General features: G+C 40.2%; 1 protein-coding gene across 1 annotated transcript in view; it reads left to right on the top strand.

Annotated features, from left to right (window-relative positions):
• Window positions 1-9,101, top strand: part of RUVBL1 (RuvB like AAA ATPase 1) — a 39,311-nt gene extending 30,210 nt beyond the window's left edge. The window contains exons 9-11 of the mRNA XM_053688956.1: window positions 5,778-5,880; window positions 8,042-8,133; window positions 8,698-9,101. Of these exons, the coding sequence (XP_053544931.1) occupies window positions 5,778-5,880; window positions 8,042-8,133; window positions 8,698-8,857 (355 nt within the window). The 3' untranslated portion in view covers window positions 8,858-9,101. The remainder of the gene's footprint in view (window positions 1-5,777; window positions 5,881-8,041; window positions 8,134-8,697) is intronic.
• The last annotated feature ends 8,783 nt before the right edge of the window (window positions 9,102-17,884 follow it).

Genomic DNA, 17,884 nt, shown 5'->3' with positions numbered 1-17,884 from the left:
TTTTATTCTGGGTCTGGGAAGTGGATCTCAGAAGAAGTAGAGCACTTTATTTTACAAAGTGGGATCATAACTCCTATTGTTAAGGGAGGGGACCCTGTGACAGCAAGTTGGAAGCAGGCACTGGGGCTAGAAGGGCTTAATCACTAGGGCTAAGTAAGGTGCTTAGTTGGAGGTGATGACTAGATTTTCTGACAGTCTCAAACGTCTGGTGGACATATTTGGGCTAACTGATTCTGTCTGCAGAGCATCTCTATCATGCGGTGGCAATATTTTACCTCAGGCTGGACAAGAGGTTGTTATCTACCGGTGGCTTAATGTTTTCACACTGTAATAATAGCGACCGGGAGTTTGGTACTTGTCATGCCCACAATGGGCGGGGCTTGTTTCGCGCCATTTTGAGCTGCTCATTCTATTTTTCTGAAGGAGACAGGTTAAATGCCGACCGATAGTGTGATGTTATTATGTCCTAGAGGGACGGAGCCAAGCGCCGTCTTTGGACTGCGCTATCCATATTAATTTTGGCAAGCAAGCTCAGTCTTTACTCTTGTCTCAGGGACCGGACAGCGTCACAGCTGCGTTCCGGATCCATTTATAAATTAAAGTGCAACTATTAAATTTTTCCTTATGTGTAGCTACGTTTTTAATTTAAAAAAAAAAAGTAAAGTTGGAGAGGTACTTGGTTTCTGTGAGATGGTCACTTCAGCAGGATTAGGCTGAGGTGTAGATATGTATACCAAGTTAAAGGGACGCTGAACCCAAATTTTTTCTTTCGTGATTCAGATAGAGCATGAAATTTTAAGCAACTTTCTAATTTACTCCTATTACCACATTTTCTTCATTCTCTTGGTATCTTTATTTGAATTGCAAGAATGTAAGTTTATATGCCGGCCCATTTTTGGTGAACAACCTGGGTTGTCCTTGCTGTTTGGTGGATAAATTCATCCACCAATAAACTGCTGTCCAGAGTACTGAACCAAAAAAACTTAGATGCCTTCTTTTCAAATAAAGATAGCAAGAGAACGAAGAAAATTTGATAATAGGAGTAAATTAGAAAGTTGCTTAAAATTGCATGCTCTATCTGAATCACAAAATAAAAAAATTGGGTTCAGTGTCCCTTTAACTTTCTTCTGCACATTAATATATAAAGTTACATTTTAAAATTTAAAGACACAGGACCGTTTTTTATACGTTAATTTTTTCTTTACAAAATGTAATATGTTTTTGTGTTTAACTCTTCCCTTGTGAATCAGAAGGAACCAAGGGATCCTACTAGTGTCTATTTGGTTCTATGTGGTGTTCTCAATGTGCTTATACAAACAATTTTTTTTTTTTTTCTGAAATACTCTAAGGCGCATGCTGTTTAAGAGAAATTAATGGCATAACTTGACCATCTTCAATAAACTCTTAATGTGTCCCAAATAATTCATAGCCCACATGCAGTGCCCTGTGCTTCCTTTCATACTCCACCTGGAGTTACCTTGCATTTCATGCATTGTCTGTTTGTCCATACTGTAAAAAGAAGTACAAAAGGACATATATTCATTCAATATTCTGAATTTTTCTCCCTGTATATGAAAGAGGAGGATACTTCGGTAGTATATGAGGGGGAATTTTCAAACTTAGATGGGGTTCCTGAAGTTGCCTTTCATTTAATTTTAGCTTGATTTCCTCCATTTGTAACTTGTGGAGGTTTTTTATCTACTCTGGAAGACTCCGACTCTACCGGCGTAGTCTATCCTAGAGAGCCCAGTTAATTATACTAAATGTGCCCTTCATGGTGGAGTTTTTTTTCTTATACCATACAGGGTTATACCAGGGCTTGCAATGGCAGGCAGCGGTGTGCATTACTACCGTCACTAGTGCGGTGGCATATTGATTTGATGCGTTGTCTGATGCTTTCAGGACAGCTCTTATACTTGCTAATTCTTTTTTTTACAGATGCTTCCCTTCAAGTTATCGATCAGGGAGCAGTGATTTCGGGTTCCTCTATTCTAGCTCGCAGAACCTTATGGTTAAAGCCTTGGTCTGCGGAGGTGTCCTCTATGTCTAAGCTTCTAACTATTCCTTATAAGGAGCAGACCTTGTTTGGACCTGGCCTGTCGGAAATTCTCTACAATATCACGGGAGGTAAAGATCTGTTTCTCCCGCAGGATACGAGTATCAAACAAGGATGACAGAGCAGTTTTAGTTCCTTTCGGAATTAAAAAAAAAAAAAAAGAGAATGTTTCATTTTCTGCCTCCGAACAGGATCAGATTAGGCCTGCATGGAGAGCCAATCAATCTTGGAATAAGGGAAAACAATCCAAGAAAGCTGGCTGTTGAATGAAGGACAGCATGAAGGGTATGCCTCCGATCCGGATCTTGTAGAGGGCAGACTTTCCTGCTTCGCTCAGGTTTGGTTTTGAGATGTTCAGGATCCCTGGGTAATAGAAATAGTGTTCCAGGGATACAAGTTAGAATTCAAGATTTTTCCTCCCAGAGGCAGGTTTCTGTCTCAAGATTGTCTGCAGACCAGACAAAAGAGAGAGGCGTTCTTACAATGCGTAAGTGACATTTCCAACCTGGGAGTGATTGTTCCGGTTCAGAAACTAGGTCTGGGATTTTATTACAATCTATTCATAGTTTCCCAAAGAAAGAGTGAACCTTCAGGCTAATTTTAGATCTCAAGAATCGGAATACATTTTTCAGAGTACCGTCCTTAAAGACGGAAGCTATTCGTTCCATTCTCCCTTTGATCCAAGAGGGTCAATTTATGACATTGGATTTAAAGGACGCGTACCTACATGTTCCCATTCACAGGGATCATTACAAGTTTCTAAGGTTTGCTTTTCTAGACAAACCCTTCCAATTCGTGGCTCTTCCCTTCGGTCTTGCCACAGCTTCTAGAATTTTCTCAAAGGTTTTGGGATCGCTGTTGGCGCTGCTTCGGTTTCGGGGCATTGCAGTGGCGCCCTATCTGGACAACTTACTGGTACAGGCGCCATCCTTACAACAAGCAAGATTCCACACGGAAATATTGTTTTCCTTCCTGCAAACTCACGGTGGGAAGGTAAATTTGGATAAGAGTTCCTTAGTCCCAAATATAAGGGTACTTTCTTGGGAACCATAATAGATTCCCTATCGATGAAGATTTTTCTGACAGAAGTCAGGAAGTTAAAGATTTTCTATACTTGTCTAGCTCTTCAGTCCACTCCTAGACCATTAGTGGCTATGTACATGGAGGTAATCGGGCTGATGGTAGCAGCAATGGACATCATCCCGTTCGGTTCCATCGCTGACTTCAGTTAAATATGCTTAAGTAATGGAACGGAGATTATGCGGATTTGTCTCCTCGAATACATTTGGAGCAGGAGACAAGGGATTCTCTTCAATGGTGGTTGTCTCTGGATCATCTTTTTCAGGGAACCTGCTTTCGCAGACCATTTTGGGTGATTGTGACAAAAGACGCCAGCCTTCTAGGGTTCCCTAATAGGCTCAGGGAGTGTGGACTCAGTCAGAGTCTGTTCTTCCTAGAAACATCCTGGAGCTGAGAGCAATCTTCAGTACTCTTCTGGCCTGGCCTCCGTTAACCTCTGTCCAGTTTATCAGGTTCCAGTTGGACAACATACCTTCAGTGTCTTACATCAATCATCAGGGAGGAACTAAGAGTTCCTTAGCGATAACAGAAGTAACCAAGATAATTCAGTGGGCGGAGGCCCATTCTTGTTGTATGTCGACGATCCACATCCCAGGGTTGGACAACTGGGAGGTGGAATTTCTGAACAGGCAGACCTTTCATCCGTGGGAGTGGGAACTCCATCCGGAAGTGTTCTCCAGCCTGATTCTCAGGTGGGGTCAGCCGCAATTAGACCTCTTGGCATCTCCAAAGAGTGCCAAGCTCCTGAGATTCGGGTCAAGGTCCAGGGACTCCCAAGCGGAACTGCTAGATGCTGTGGCGTTTACTTGGACCTTCAGTCTAGCATACCAAATTCCTCTGTTTGCACTTCTTCCTCGGGTCATTGCTCGGATTAAGCAGGAGAGGACATCAGTGATCCTCATTGTTCCTGCTTGGCCTCGCGGGATTTGGTATACGGATCTGGTGAATATCATTTCTGCCACTGTGGAGACTTCCGTTGAAGAAGGACTTCTAATTCAAGGGTCCTTTCACCCAAATTTTAGTTTCTCTGAGGCTGACTACTTGGTGATTGAACGCTTAATTTTGTCTAAGCGGGGTTTTTCTGACTCCGTCATAGTGACCATGATTCAGGCTAGCAAGCCTGTAACTAAAGGGATTTACCATAAGATATGACGTAAATATCTATTTGGTGTGATTCCAAGGGCTACTCATGGAGTAGAGTTAGGATTCCTAGAATTTTGTCTTTTCTCCAAGAAGGATTGGACAAAGTCTTATAGACTAGTTCCCTAAGGGTCAAATCTCTGCATCATCTATTTTGTTACACAAACATCTGGCGGAGGTTCCAGATGTACAATCATTTTGTTAGTCCTTGGTCAGGATCAGGCCTGTGTTTAAACCAGTTACTCCTCCATGGAGTCTGAATATAATTCTTAAACGTCTTCAGGTGGCTCCGTTTGAGCCTATGCATTCCTTAGATATTAAGTTGTTATCTTGGGAAGTTTTATTTCTTGTTGCTATTTCCTCTGCTTGTAGAGTGTCAGAGCTCTCTGCTTTTCAGTATGAGTCTCCTTACTTTATTTTCCATTCAGATAAGGTAGTTTTATGTTCTTCTGAACTTTATTCAGGAGATTGTTGTTCCTTCCTTGTGTCCTAATCCTTCTTCTCAGAAGGAACGACTCTGTACCGTTTGGACGTGGTCCGTGCTTTAAAGTTTTCTCCTGCAGGCGACTAAGGTTTTTCGTCAGTCTTTTCTTTGTGGTTTTCTCAGGAAAATGTAAGGGACCGAAGGCTACGGCTACTTCTCTTTCTTTTTGACTGAAGAGTATCATACGTTTTGCATATGAGACTGCTGCAGAGAGAGTTACAGCTCATTCCACAAGGGCAGTTGCTTCCTCTTGGGCATTCACAAATGAAGCTTCTGTGGAACAGATTTGCCAGGCTGTAACTTGGTCCTCTCTTCACACTTTTCAAAGTTTTTCAAATTTGATACTTTTATTTCGGCTGAGACCGCTTTTGGGAGAAAGGGTTCTTCAAGCAGTGGTGCCTTCCGTTTAGGTTCCCTGTCTTGTCCCTCCTGTATCATCTGTGTACTCTAGCTTGGGTATTGAATCCCATTAGTAATTAAGATGATCCGTGGACTCATCGTGTCTTAAAAAAGAAAAGAACATTTTTATGCTTACCTGATAAATTTGTTTCTTTTTTGACACAATGAGTCCACGGCCCGCCCTGTTCTTTTAGACAGGTTGGGGGTTATTGTAAACTTCAGACACCTCTGCACCTTGGCTTTTCCTTTCTCTTCCTAACTTCGGTCGAATGACTGGAGTCGGAGGGAAGGGAGGAGCTATTTAACAGCTTTGCTGTGGTGCTCTTTGCCTCCTCCTGCTGACCAGGAGGTGAATATCCCATTAGTAATTAAGATGATCCGTGCACTCATCGTGTCAAAAAAGAAACCAATTTATCAGTTAAACATAAATTTTCTTTTTAATGTTGTTGTGCAGACATGATAGGCCCTGTGTAATTTTAGAGGGTGTAAAGTGTCACCAGATCTTAATTAGCAACTTGATTGTATTAATAAAAATTTGTTGCGATATTAGTTTTGTCAACACCAAAATAAAATTTCAGCTTCTGTAACTTGTGATTCTTGTGTTTAAATGTATTTTAGGGGTACAGAAGACATCTTGTCTCCCCACGGAATACCTTTGGATCTTTTAGACAGGGTGATGATCATAAGGACCATGCTGTATACACCACTTGAAATGAAGCAGGTATGCTCAGCTTCGTACAAGACTTGGACACTGTTATTCTTTCATGTTGTGTTTACATAACCCTAAAGTTGTTGTGTTTTTATTTAGGGTCAACTACAAAATTTCTGTTATTGGATGGTGCAAATATTTAAATATAAAACATACTTAAAGGGATACGAAACCCACAAAATTCAGACTGAGCATGCCATTTTAAAAAAGTTTCTAATTTAGTTGTATTATCAAATTTGCTTAATTTCCATAATGTGTTGAAGCGATACCTAGGTAGGCATCTGGAGCGTTATATGGCAGGAAACAGTGCTGCCATCTAGTGCTCTTGTAAATGGATAACATTCTAGCAAATCTGCTGCCATATAGTGTTTCACAAATGGGCCGGCTCCAACAAGAGAAACCAAAAGAACGAAAAAAAAAAATGGGTAGAAGTAAATCAGGTGTTTAAAGTCGTATGCTCTATCTGAATCATAAGACGCATTTTGACTGAAAGGTTGTAATTACAAAACAGGAATAAAACATTGTGCTGACAATTTTGGATACCAGCAGAAAAGCAGCACATTCTGTTTGAGTGTAGTCATATGCAGCGATGTTTTAAATTCTAGTTTTGTAACCAGGTCTTAAAATGTGGCGCTGCTTTTAAATGCAGTTTATGACCTTATGGCATCAGACCTCTGTATCACTGGGCTGATTAAAATGATGACCCTGTAGACCACAAATATTTATTCTGTGTTTGCAGTCGGTGCCTCTTAGAAAGTTATGTTGGTGCTTATGCGTTCTCACCGATAGCACACCCTCAGGTTTAATTTAAACAGGCTCCCATTGCTATCTTGTTTATGAAGCTGCCAAAGTGAAAAATACCTGTATTATATGATGCTTGCTATCTCAGCAGTACAACACACAGCATCGTTATCCGGACTGGCCCTTATCACTCAGCTGCTAGCGCTCACTCCTGGGACAGCTGTGCCACCTTCCCTCCAACTCCCTGCACAGTGTGCGCTACTGTCTGCTTTGTATCTCGCAGTATAAAGATATTCATGTTCACATGAGACTCCTAAAATTGCATTAAGATTGATGCTCACGGATGAAGTTTGTGCTTTAGCACATTATCAGTCCATGACTATTTAAAAAAACAAAAAACTAAAAAAACAATTGGTAGGCAATTTCATGTTTATGTCCCCAAGTGGTGTTCAGTGGATCTAAGGGGTCTGTAAGCCTGTTCAGTTTCTATAGGGCTAATGCACAATTTGACGTAGTCTCTGCTTGCTGGTAATGTATTTCTGTAGTATGATTTGGTTAAAGGGACACTGAACCCAATTTTTTTTCTTTCGTGATTCAGATAAAGCATGACATTTTAAGCAACTTTCTAATTTACTCCTATTATCATTTTTTCTTCATTCTCTTTGTATCTTTATTTGAAATGCATGAATGTAAGTTTAGATGCTGGCCCATTTTTGGTGAACAACCTGGGTTGTTGCTGATTGGTGGATAAATATAAATTCATCTACCAATAAAAAGTGCTGTCCAGAGTACTGACCCAAAAAAAAGCTAAGATGCATTATTTTTCAAATAAAGATAGCAAGAGAATGAAGAAACAATTATAATAGGAGTAAATTAGAAAGTTACTTAAAATTGCTGTTCTATCTGAATCATGAAAGAAAAATGTGGGTTCAGTGTCCCTTTAAAGCACCGGGGAAGAGTAACTATTTCATTGCTAGTCAGGAGTGTTAAGAGTAAAACAAATATTGTATGTGCTAGCCCTGAATATGCAGCTTTAAAATGTATACTATGGGCAGGTTAACACAACATTGTAATTCCTTTTGCTATTCAGAGTTCATTAAGAGCATTTAATCTTAAATATGAATATATTGTGAAAATTGCTTTACTTTCTTCTGAACGTGCCAAGGAGGCACAGTTGACTAGTATTTTTCTTGGCTCTCCATAAGCGTGTTCCTATGGATACACCTTTAGCCAGTCCAGAGGCAATACAGGCATAATTTATGGGAGCACGCCTCTGGATGGCTAGTGACATGAGCAGGAAGAGAATTAAAATAAAAAAATCTCTAACAAGAATGTCCCTTTTATGTGTAGGTTATATTTTGATAAGTTACCTAACAATTATGGGACAATTAATGCTGTGCTGAACAGGTGACAAAATTCACTTTTGTTCCAGATCATAAAAATCAGAGCACAGACGGAGGGAATAAACATTAGCGAGGAAGCCTTGAATCACTTGGGAGAAATTGGCACCAAGACAACGTTAAGGTAAGTGATGAGTACCTGGGTCTGTCAGTCTTCCTGTCCTTACAGCATCTCTGTGGGGTGAGCTCCTGAGAAATATCCCTACGCAGTGGCACAGCTCAGGTAGAGCGATGTGTGTTGTCTAAATCAGAGTAGTACAGGTGCATTATAGAGCTTAATAAGACAATCGGAGAGAAATCTTCCTTCTAGACAGAATGCTTGTTCGACGACTTTAGAATTTTTATTTACCAAAACCTTATTTATTCCATCATAGAATTCTGAAGAATACAGTGGTAACCGTGACAGTTTAAGCTGATGAAAAAGTATTGCTTGTTTTTAGCAGCTAAAAAAGGCTCTTCGTACAGAGTTTTTAGAGATAATGTTGCAAGTTAATTTCATTCAAGTTTTTTTTTAGTGTTCAGTGAATTTAAAGGGCCCTTGACTTACAGTTAACCAGTTTGCTTCTTTATGGGAGTAGTCACTATGCTGTGCATTTAAACCGACATCTAAGGTAGATCCCATTGCAAGGAATAGCTACCCCAAACATGTTTATGGTGTTAAAGACCTTTATTCCCTCTGTCCTGGCAGATATTCTGTGCAGCTTCTGACTCCGGCTAACCTACTTGCCAAAATCAACGGAAAGGACAGTATCGAAAAGGAGCACGTGGAAGAAATCAATGAACTTTTCTATGATGCCAAGTCCTCTGCCAAAATCTTGGCTGAACAGCAAGAAAAGTATATGAAGTGAGTGAGTTCAGGTGATCTTTTGTTAAACCTCATGAAGCGGAAGCTAAGGTGTAAATGCTCAACTGAACGGAAACTCCTCACACCATCTCGTTGCGGCCCTACCATGAGGACTGGGACATTAAAACGGTAGAACGTGACAGTTTTCCATTTGCTCTTGTTGAATAGAAAAATGACGACTTGGATTATTTAAACTGTGCTCTTTTTTTTTCTCCAAAAAAAATATATTAAAAAAATAAAAAGCCAAATACATCATTGACTTAAAAAAAAAAAAAAAAGAAATATATATATATATATATATATTTTCTTGTTTGTTTTTTTTTGTTTTTTTTTGTTCTCCTTTTCAAGGAGACAAAGATCAATTTTTATGTGCACAAATGTCTTGTCAGTCCGATGCTTCATATATCTACAAATTTCTTCCTCCACATGTTTTTATTTGGACTTACAATATCAAAACCGTTTATTGCCTGAGACATTTTGGATTAGAAATACTATTCAGATGATTCTCTCAGCAATGTTTAGAAAATCAGAAATAGTGAGTGTGTGTGTATATAGATATAGTATGTGTGTGTGTATATACACATATGTAAAAAAACAAAAACAAAACATGAAGGCCGCCAAAAAAACACATTTTTCTCAGCTTCTCAGCCCCCCCACAGCTGCCTTCTCACTTTCTTAACCCTGACTCCTTCACCTAACACCTTCTGTATCCTCTCAGCTCCCTTCTGCTTCACACACAGCCCCCTCCATACCCTCTCAACATCCCTCTCCCTCACACACACACACACACACACACACACACCCTCACCCTCTCATTTCCCTCTCCTCACCCTTTCAGCTCCTTAACACACACAGCACTCTCCTCACCCAGTCATCCCATATCCCTCACACACAGCGCTCTCCCTCACACACACAGCCCCCTCACCCTCTAAGCTCTCCCTCACACACAGCCCCTTCACCCTCTAAGCTCTCCCTCACACACACACAGCCCCTTCACCCTCTAAGCTCTCCCTCACACACACACAGCCCCTTCACCCTCTAAGCTCTCCCTCACACACACACAGCCCCTTCACCCTCTAAGCTCTCCCTCACACACACACAGCCCCTTCACCCTCTAAGCTCTCCCTCACACACACACAGCCCCCTCACTCTCTAAGCTCTCCCTCACACACACAGCCCCTTCACCCTCTAAGCTCTCCCTCACACACACAGCCCCTTCACTCTCTAAGCTCTCCCTCACACACACACAGCCCCTTCACTCTCTAAGCTCTCCCTCACACACACAGCCCCTTCACTCTCTAAGCTCTCCCTCACACACACAGCCCCCTCACTCTCTAAGCTCTCCCTCACACACACAGCCCCTTCACCCTCTAAGCTCTCCCTCACACACACACAGCCCCTTCACCCTCTAAGCTCTCCCTCACACACACACAGCCCCTTCACCCTCTAAGCTCTCCCTCACACACACACACAGCCCCTTCACCCTCTAAGCTCTCCCTCACACACACACAGCCCCTTCACTCTCTAAGCTCTCCCTCACACACACACAGCCCCTTCACTCTCTAAGCTCTCCCTCACACACACACAGCCCCTTCACCCTCTAAGCTCTCCCTCACACACACACAGCCCCCTCACTCTCTAAGCTCTCCCTCACACACACAGCCCCTTCACCCTCTAAGCTCTCCCTCACACACACACAGCCCGCTCTCCCTCACACACACACAGCCCCTTCACTCTCTAAGCTCTCCCTCACACACACACAGCCCCTTCACTCTCTAAGCTCTCCCTCACACACACACAGCCCCTTCACTCTCTAAGCTCTCCCTCACACACACACAGCCCCTTCACTCTCTAAGCTCTCCCTCACACACACACAGCCCCTTCACTCTCTAAGCTCTCCCTCACACACACAGCCCCCTCACTCTCTAAGCTCTCCCTCACACACAGCCCCCTCACTTTCTTAGCTCTCCCTCACACACAGCCCCCTCACTCTTTTAGCTCTCCCTCACACACAGCCCTTACCCCTCCACATGCACACACCTCACACACCCTCATATACACATATCTGTCTCAAACGTTTTCTATCACACTCACAGGCAGACACTGAGTACTGACCTCTTAGTTAAAATCACTGCTCAGCAAATATTTACACACACATAGCTTCTGTAAAGGGACAGGGAGAAGATCAGTGTGTGTTCTGTGCAGACCGGAGGGAGGAGTTCATTCAGGTTACTTCCTGTGTTGAGCAGTGGTGCTGATCTGAAGCAAAATATTGTAAACTTGAGACACAATTTCCAGGATGCCTAATTTTATAGGCATTGCGCATATACTCTTTAGCTTCAACTGTACAGTGTAGAGATTAGCATAACAATGAAATACTGAACGGCTACAAGTAAAAGACAGTGGATCATGTTAGAGGAGGAGTGGGGGACAATAACTGCAGCTTGCAACAAGAGGTTAGAGAAGTAGTATAAGCCTTATACTACTGCTCTAATTAACCTCTTGTTGCAAGCTGCAGTTATTGACCCCCACTCCTCCTCTAACATGATCCACTGTCTTACTTGTAGCCGTTCAGTATTTCATTGTTATGCTAATCTCTACACTGTACAGTTGAAGCTAAAGAGTATATAAGCAAAGCCTATAAAATTATAGGCATAAATATTGTGTGTATTTATATTATATATTGCATATGCATTGGATGTTATACCAGTCTTGAGAAAAGCTTATGTATTAAGCCACAATGCTGACATGTATTTTATGTCATTTTTAAAAAAAAAAATGTTTGTCTATGCTTTCTATTTTAAGGGGACAGTAAACACAAAATTAAATGATTCAGATAGAGCATACAATGTTAATCAAATTTAATTTGCTTTGATCTCTTAATATCCTTTGCTGAAAAGCATACCATGGTAAGCTTAGGAAAAGCAATGTACTACTGGAAGCTAGCTGCTGATTGGTGGTTGTACATATATACCATTTCTTATTGGATCACCTGATCAACTAGGTTCCAGTAGTGCATAGCTGTTCCTTCAACAAAGGATATCAAGAGAACCAATTTTGGTAATAGAATAATATTGGAAAGTTGTTTAAAATGATTAGCTCTGTCTGAAAATGTAAATAAAAATGTTGTTTAATTACTCTTTAAAGACCTGAGAGTGCCTGTCCTTCTAAGTTGTTTGGTTACATTGAATACTTGTGACATCGGTTGTCTGTGTTTATGCTGCAAAATGACACAACATCAGATTCCCATAATTAACACTTTGCTGAACAGATACTCTGTGTTTTTCTTTCTCTTCTACCAGTGTGAAATGTACAGCAGAGTTCAAGCTTTTTGTATTGCTGGGAAATCTTCTCTGTGAATAAAATCTCTAGTGCATGTATGTTACTGTTTTAAAAGGAAATGACAATTAAATTTTCATGATTCACATAGCGGTTGCCTTTTTAAAAACCTTACGGTTTACTTTCAGTATCACATTTCTCAATATTCTTTAAAGGGCTTGATTTTTTTTCTTCCCTATTGTTTAAAAACTATAAATAATGCCTTTACTACCCATTTATTTCCCAGTTTGGCATAACCAACAGTCGTATTAATACACTTTATTACCTCTAAGCCCTTGAAGGCTGCCTCTTATCTCAGTGCATTTTATTAGCTTTTCTCAGACAGACAGTGCTAGTTCATGTGTGCCATATAGATAACAACATTGTGCTCACTCCATGGAGTTGTTTGAATCAGCACTGAGATAAGGTGGCAGTCTGCAGAAGCTTAGATACAAGGTAATCGGGTAAAAAGTGTATTTATATAACACTGTTGGTTATTCAAAACTGGGGAATGGGTAATAAAGGGATTATCTTTTTAAACAATAAAAATGTGTGAGTAAACTGTTCCTTTAAACACTAATTACATTTTATAGGTTTAGTATTGAGGTTATTCCCCGTCTCTCTCTAGTCATCAGTACTGCCATGATGAAATCTGATGTGTTTGCACATATATAGCATCTCTTCTTTAGAGACCTGCAGTGTAACCTAGGTTCCAAAATGGCAGCTCCCATAATTAGAGTAAGGTGATTGAAAAGTATTTAGTGTTTAATTTCCATTGAAGAGCATATCTAAATATGCTCAAGCGTGTGCCTGTTGAGCACTATATGGAAGCATTGTTCGTAACCATGCTTTATAAACTGTTGCACTATGAAAGTTTATTTCCGTATCCCTTTAAGACAAAATGTCCTATTACACTTTCCCACATTTTTGCTGATGTTGTCCATCTGTCTGTCCCTTTAAGGATGCTGCTGTAGGTCCAGTACGGCTTTGTCACTCCCTCTGTCATTAAGGTGTTGAGATTTGCCACATAACTTACTAGGTTTGATTCATCAAACGTTCTCTTGTGCAAAGACCTGTAACTGTGAATTAAACCGACGAGACTTTCCTCCGTATTAGTTATGTTCCCAAACTGCTGCAATTATCAAATCCATCTGCTCAGTGAAGTTTTTACTACCAAATTGCTATGATGGTATGGAGCGTCCGATTCATTATGTGCTGGAAGCAGGGGCTGCCGAAACAGGGCATATTTGTTACATCTTATCAGCCTGACACCTAATCTAGCAACAATTACAGCAGACACATCTATCCTCAAATTTCAATTCCAGTAAGGCAGAAAATAAATGTAATGTTGCACTGGGAGTGCTGCTTGTAGAACGGACTGAGTTTTTTGCATACAGCATAAGAGATGAGTACAGTGCGATGTTGTAAAGGGTAACAGACCTGCTTGTACAGTGGCAAAGCAGACTTGCAGATTAACATCTAATCCTTTCTTTGCGTTTTACATATGTTCCTATTGCATAGTGCAATAAATATGATCAGACACACAGCAGGCAACAGATAATTGTTTTATGGTATATAAGCAAATAACGGATTTACTTACATGAGCTACGTAGGTTGTTCCTGATAACATACAGTACATTGGCCATACATAGAATGATCCTTTTTGTGGTGTGAATTTCTTAAAAATAATACTTGGGAGATGATTAATAGAACAAATATTATGCATTGTAGTGGTCATCTGAGAAGGTTTAGATTCAGTCAGTTTGTGTTTTTTTTCTTTAAATCTCTCTCTAGAGCCACAAAGAGCAGCTGTACTGACTTTTATAGTTAATTAACACTATACCTTAAACATATCTTAAAATGATGGATCAATATCTGTTCAAAATATTTTTACGATCTTAAAAAAAAAAGTTGTTCCTTTTTAAAAAAAAAAAAAAAATCAAATAAGTTTGCAAAAGGCAACACTGTGCACTCTTAGCTGTGACGACAAAAATGTTTGAGACATGAAACCCAAAATTTCTGTCTCAGAAGTATCTGTTGGAACTTTGCTGCCTGATATTGGTTCTACCAAAGCTAAGTGCATTTGTTGTAAACTTGTGGAGATTATATCTCCGAATGTCATTTGTAATAGTTGTCATGATAAACTTTTACATGCAGATAATGTGTCCATCAGTAATAGTACATTGCCGGTTGCAGTTACTTCAACTTCTAATGTACATTATATTCCTATGAATTTTAAAGAATTTGTTACTGATTCTATTCAGAAGGCTCTGTCTGCTTTTCCGCCTTCTAATAAACGTAAAAGGTCTTTGAAATTTCATCAATCTTATCAAAAGTTTTAAAATGACCGACAACATAATGAATTATCCTCCTCCTGATGAGGATCTATCTGATTCAGAAGATCCTTCCTCAGATATTGACACTGACAAATCTACTTATTTATTTAAAATGGAGTATATTCGTTCTTTGTTAAAAGAAGTGTTAATTACTTTGGATATTGAGGAAACTAGTCCTCTTGACATTAAAACTAGTAAATGTTTAAATTCTGTTTTTAAACCTCCTGTGGTTACTCCAGAGGTTTTTCCTATTCCTGATGCTATTTCTGATATGATTTCTAAAGAATGGAATAAGCCGGGTACTTCTTTTATTCCTTCTTCAAGGTTTAAAAAATTGTATCCTTTACCAGAAATTTCAATAGAGTTTTGGGAAAAGATCCCCAAAGTTGATGGGACTATTTCTACTCTTGCTAAAAGTACCACTTCCTTTGAAAGATTGTACTTCCTTTTTAAGGATCCTTTAGATAGGAAACTTGAATCTTATCTAAGGAAAGCTTATTTATATTCGGGTCATCTTCTCAGGCCTGCAATTTCTTTAGCTGATGTTGCAGCTGCATCAACTTTTTGGTTGGAAAATTTAGCCCAACAAGAATTGGAATCTGACTTATCTAGCATTGTTCGCTTACTGCAACATGCTAATCATTTTATTTGTGATGCCATTTTTGATATTATCAAAATTGATGTTAGTTCCATGTCTTTAGCTATTTTAGCTAGAAGAGCTTTGTGGCTTAAATCTTGGAATGCTGATATGACATCTAAGTCTAGATTGCTATCTCTTTCTTTCCAAGGTAATAATTTATTTGGTTCTCTGTTGGATTCTATTATTTCAACTGTTACTGGGGGGAAGGGAGTTTTTTTGCCTCAGGATAAGGGTAAATCTAAGGCTTATAACCGGTTTAGTTCCTTTCGTCAAAATAAGGAACAAAAACCTAATCCTTCCCCCAAGGAATTGGCTTCCAATTGGAAGCCTTCCTCAAATTGGAATAAATCCAAGCCATTTAGGAAACAATAGTCAGCCCCTTAATCCGCATAAAGGTGCGGCCCTCATTCCAGCTCAGCTGGTAGGGGGCAGATTAAGGGTTTTCAAGGATATTTGGATAAATTCTGTCCAAAATCAATGGATTCAGAGAACATTGTCTCTCAGGGGTATCAAATAGGATTCAGAGTAAGACCTCCTGTGAGAAGATTTTTTTCTTTCACGCATCGCAGCTAATCCAGTAAAAGCTCAGGCTTTCCTGAAGTGTGTTTCAGACATGGAGTTTTCAGGGGTAATCATGCCAGTTCCTTTTCAGGAACAGGGTCTGGGGTTTTATTCAAATCTATTCATTGTCCCAAAGAAGGAAAATTCATTCAGACCAGTTCAGGATATGAAAATTTTGAATCGTTATGTAAGAGTACCAACTTTCAAGATGGTGACTATAAGGACTATTCTGCCTTTTGTTCAGCAAGAACATTATATGTCTACAATAGACTTGCAGGATGCATACCTTCATATTCCGATTCATCCAGATCATTATCAGTTCATGAGATTCTCTTTTCTAGACAAGCATTACCAATTTGTTGCTCTTCCATTTGGCCTAGCAACAGCTCCAAGAATCTTTTCAAAGGTTCTGGGTGCCCTACTCTCTGTAATCCGAGAACAGGGTATTGCGGCGTTTCCTTATTTGGACGATATCTTGGTACTAGCTTAGTCTTTACGTTCTGCAGAATCTCACACAAATCAACTAGTGTTGTTTCTTCGAAAACATGGTTGGAGGATCAATTTACCAAAAAGTTTCTTGATTCCTCAGACAAGGGTCACCTTTTTAGGCTTCCAGATAGAGACAGAGTCATGGACACTGAATCTGACAAGAGACGTATAAAATTGGTTGCAGCCTGTCGGCACCTTCAGTCTCAGTCATTCCCTTCAGTGGCTATGTGCATGGAAGTTTTAGGTCTCATGACTGCAGCATCGGACGTGATTCCCTTTGCTCGTTTTCACATGAAACCTCTCCAGCTTTGTATGCTAAATCATTAGTGCAGGGATTATGCAAAGATATCACAATTAATATCCTTAAATCCCAATGTTCGACACTCTCTGACGTGGTGGTTAAATCACCATCGTTTAGTTCAAGGGGCTTCTTTTGTTCAGCCAACCTGGACTGTGATCACAACAGATGCAAGTCTTTCAGGTTGGGGAGATGTTTGGGGATCTCTGACAGCACAAGGGGTTTGTAAATCTCAAGAGGTGAGATTACCAATCAATATTTTAGAACTCCGTGCAATTCTCAGAGCTCTTCAATTTTGGCCTCTGTTGAAGAGAGAACCGTTCATTTGTTTTCAGACAGACAATATCACAACAGTGGCATATGTCAATCATCAGGGTGGGACTCGCAGTCCCCAAGCTATGAAAGAAGTATCTCAGATACTTGTTTGGGCGGAATCCAGCTCCTGTCTAATTTATGCGGTACATATCCCAGGTGTAGACAATTGGGAGGCGGATTATCTCAGCCGTCAGACTTTACATCCGGGGGAGTGGTCCCTCCATCCAGATGTGTTTTCTCAGATTGTTCAGATGTGGGGTCTTCCAGAGATAGATCTGATGGCCTCTCGTCTAAACAAGAAACTTCCCGGATACCTGTCCAGATCCAGGTATTTTCAGGCGGAAGCTTTGGATGCGTTGACACTTCCTTGGTGTTATCAACCTGCTTATATTTTCCCGCCTCTAGTTCTTCTTCCAAGAGTGATCTCCAAAATCATCATGGAGCGATCGTTTGTGTTGCTGGTGGCTCCAGCATGGCCTCACAGGTTTTGGTATGCGGATCTTGTTCGGATGTCCAGTTACCAACCTTGGCCACTTCCGTTAAGACCGGACCTATTGTCTCAGTCAGTTTTTCCATCAGGATCTCAAATCATTAAATTTGAAGGTGTGGAAATTGAACGCATAGTGCCAAGTCATAGAGGTTTCTCTGACTCAGTGATTAATACTATGTTACAAGCTTGTAAATCTGTCTCTAGGAAGATTTATTATCAAGTTTGGAAGACTTACATTTCATGGTGTTCTCATAAATTCTCTTGGCATTCTTTTAGATTTCTTAGAATTTTACAGTTTCTTCAGGATGGTTTGGATAAGGGTTTGTCTGCAAGTTCCTTGAAGGGACAAATCTCTGCTCTTTCTGTTTTATGTCACAGAAAGATTGCTAAACTTCCTGATATTCACTGTTTTGTACAGGCTTTGGGTCGTATCAAGCCTGTAATTAAATCAATCTCTCCTCCTTGTAGTCTTAATTTGGTTTTGAGGGCTTTACAGGCTCCTCCATTTGAGCCTATTCATTCTTTGGACATTAAACTACTTTCTTGGAAAGTGTTGTTCCTTTTGGCCATCTCTTCTGCTAGCA

This window comes from Bombina bombina, chromosome 7, assembly GCF_027579735.1.
Source record: "Bombina bombina isolate aBomBom1 chromosome 7, aBomBom1.pri, whole genome shotgun sequence".
NCBI lineage: Eukaryota > Metazoa > Chordata > Amphibia > Anura > Bombinatoridae > Bombina > Bombina bombina.
The sequence above is the reverse complement of the archived record's forward strand: the minus strand, read 5'-3'. Positions and strand labels throughout refer to the sequence as shown.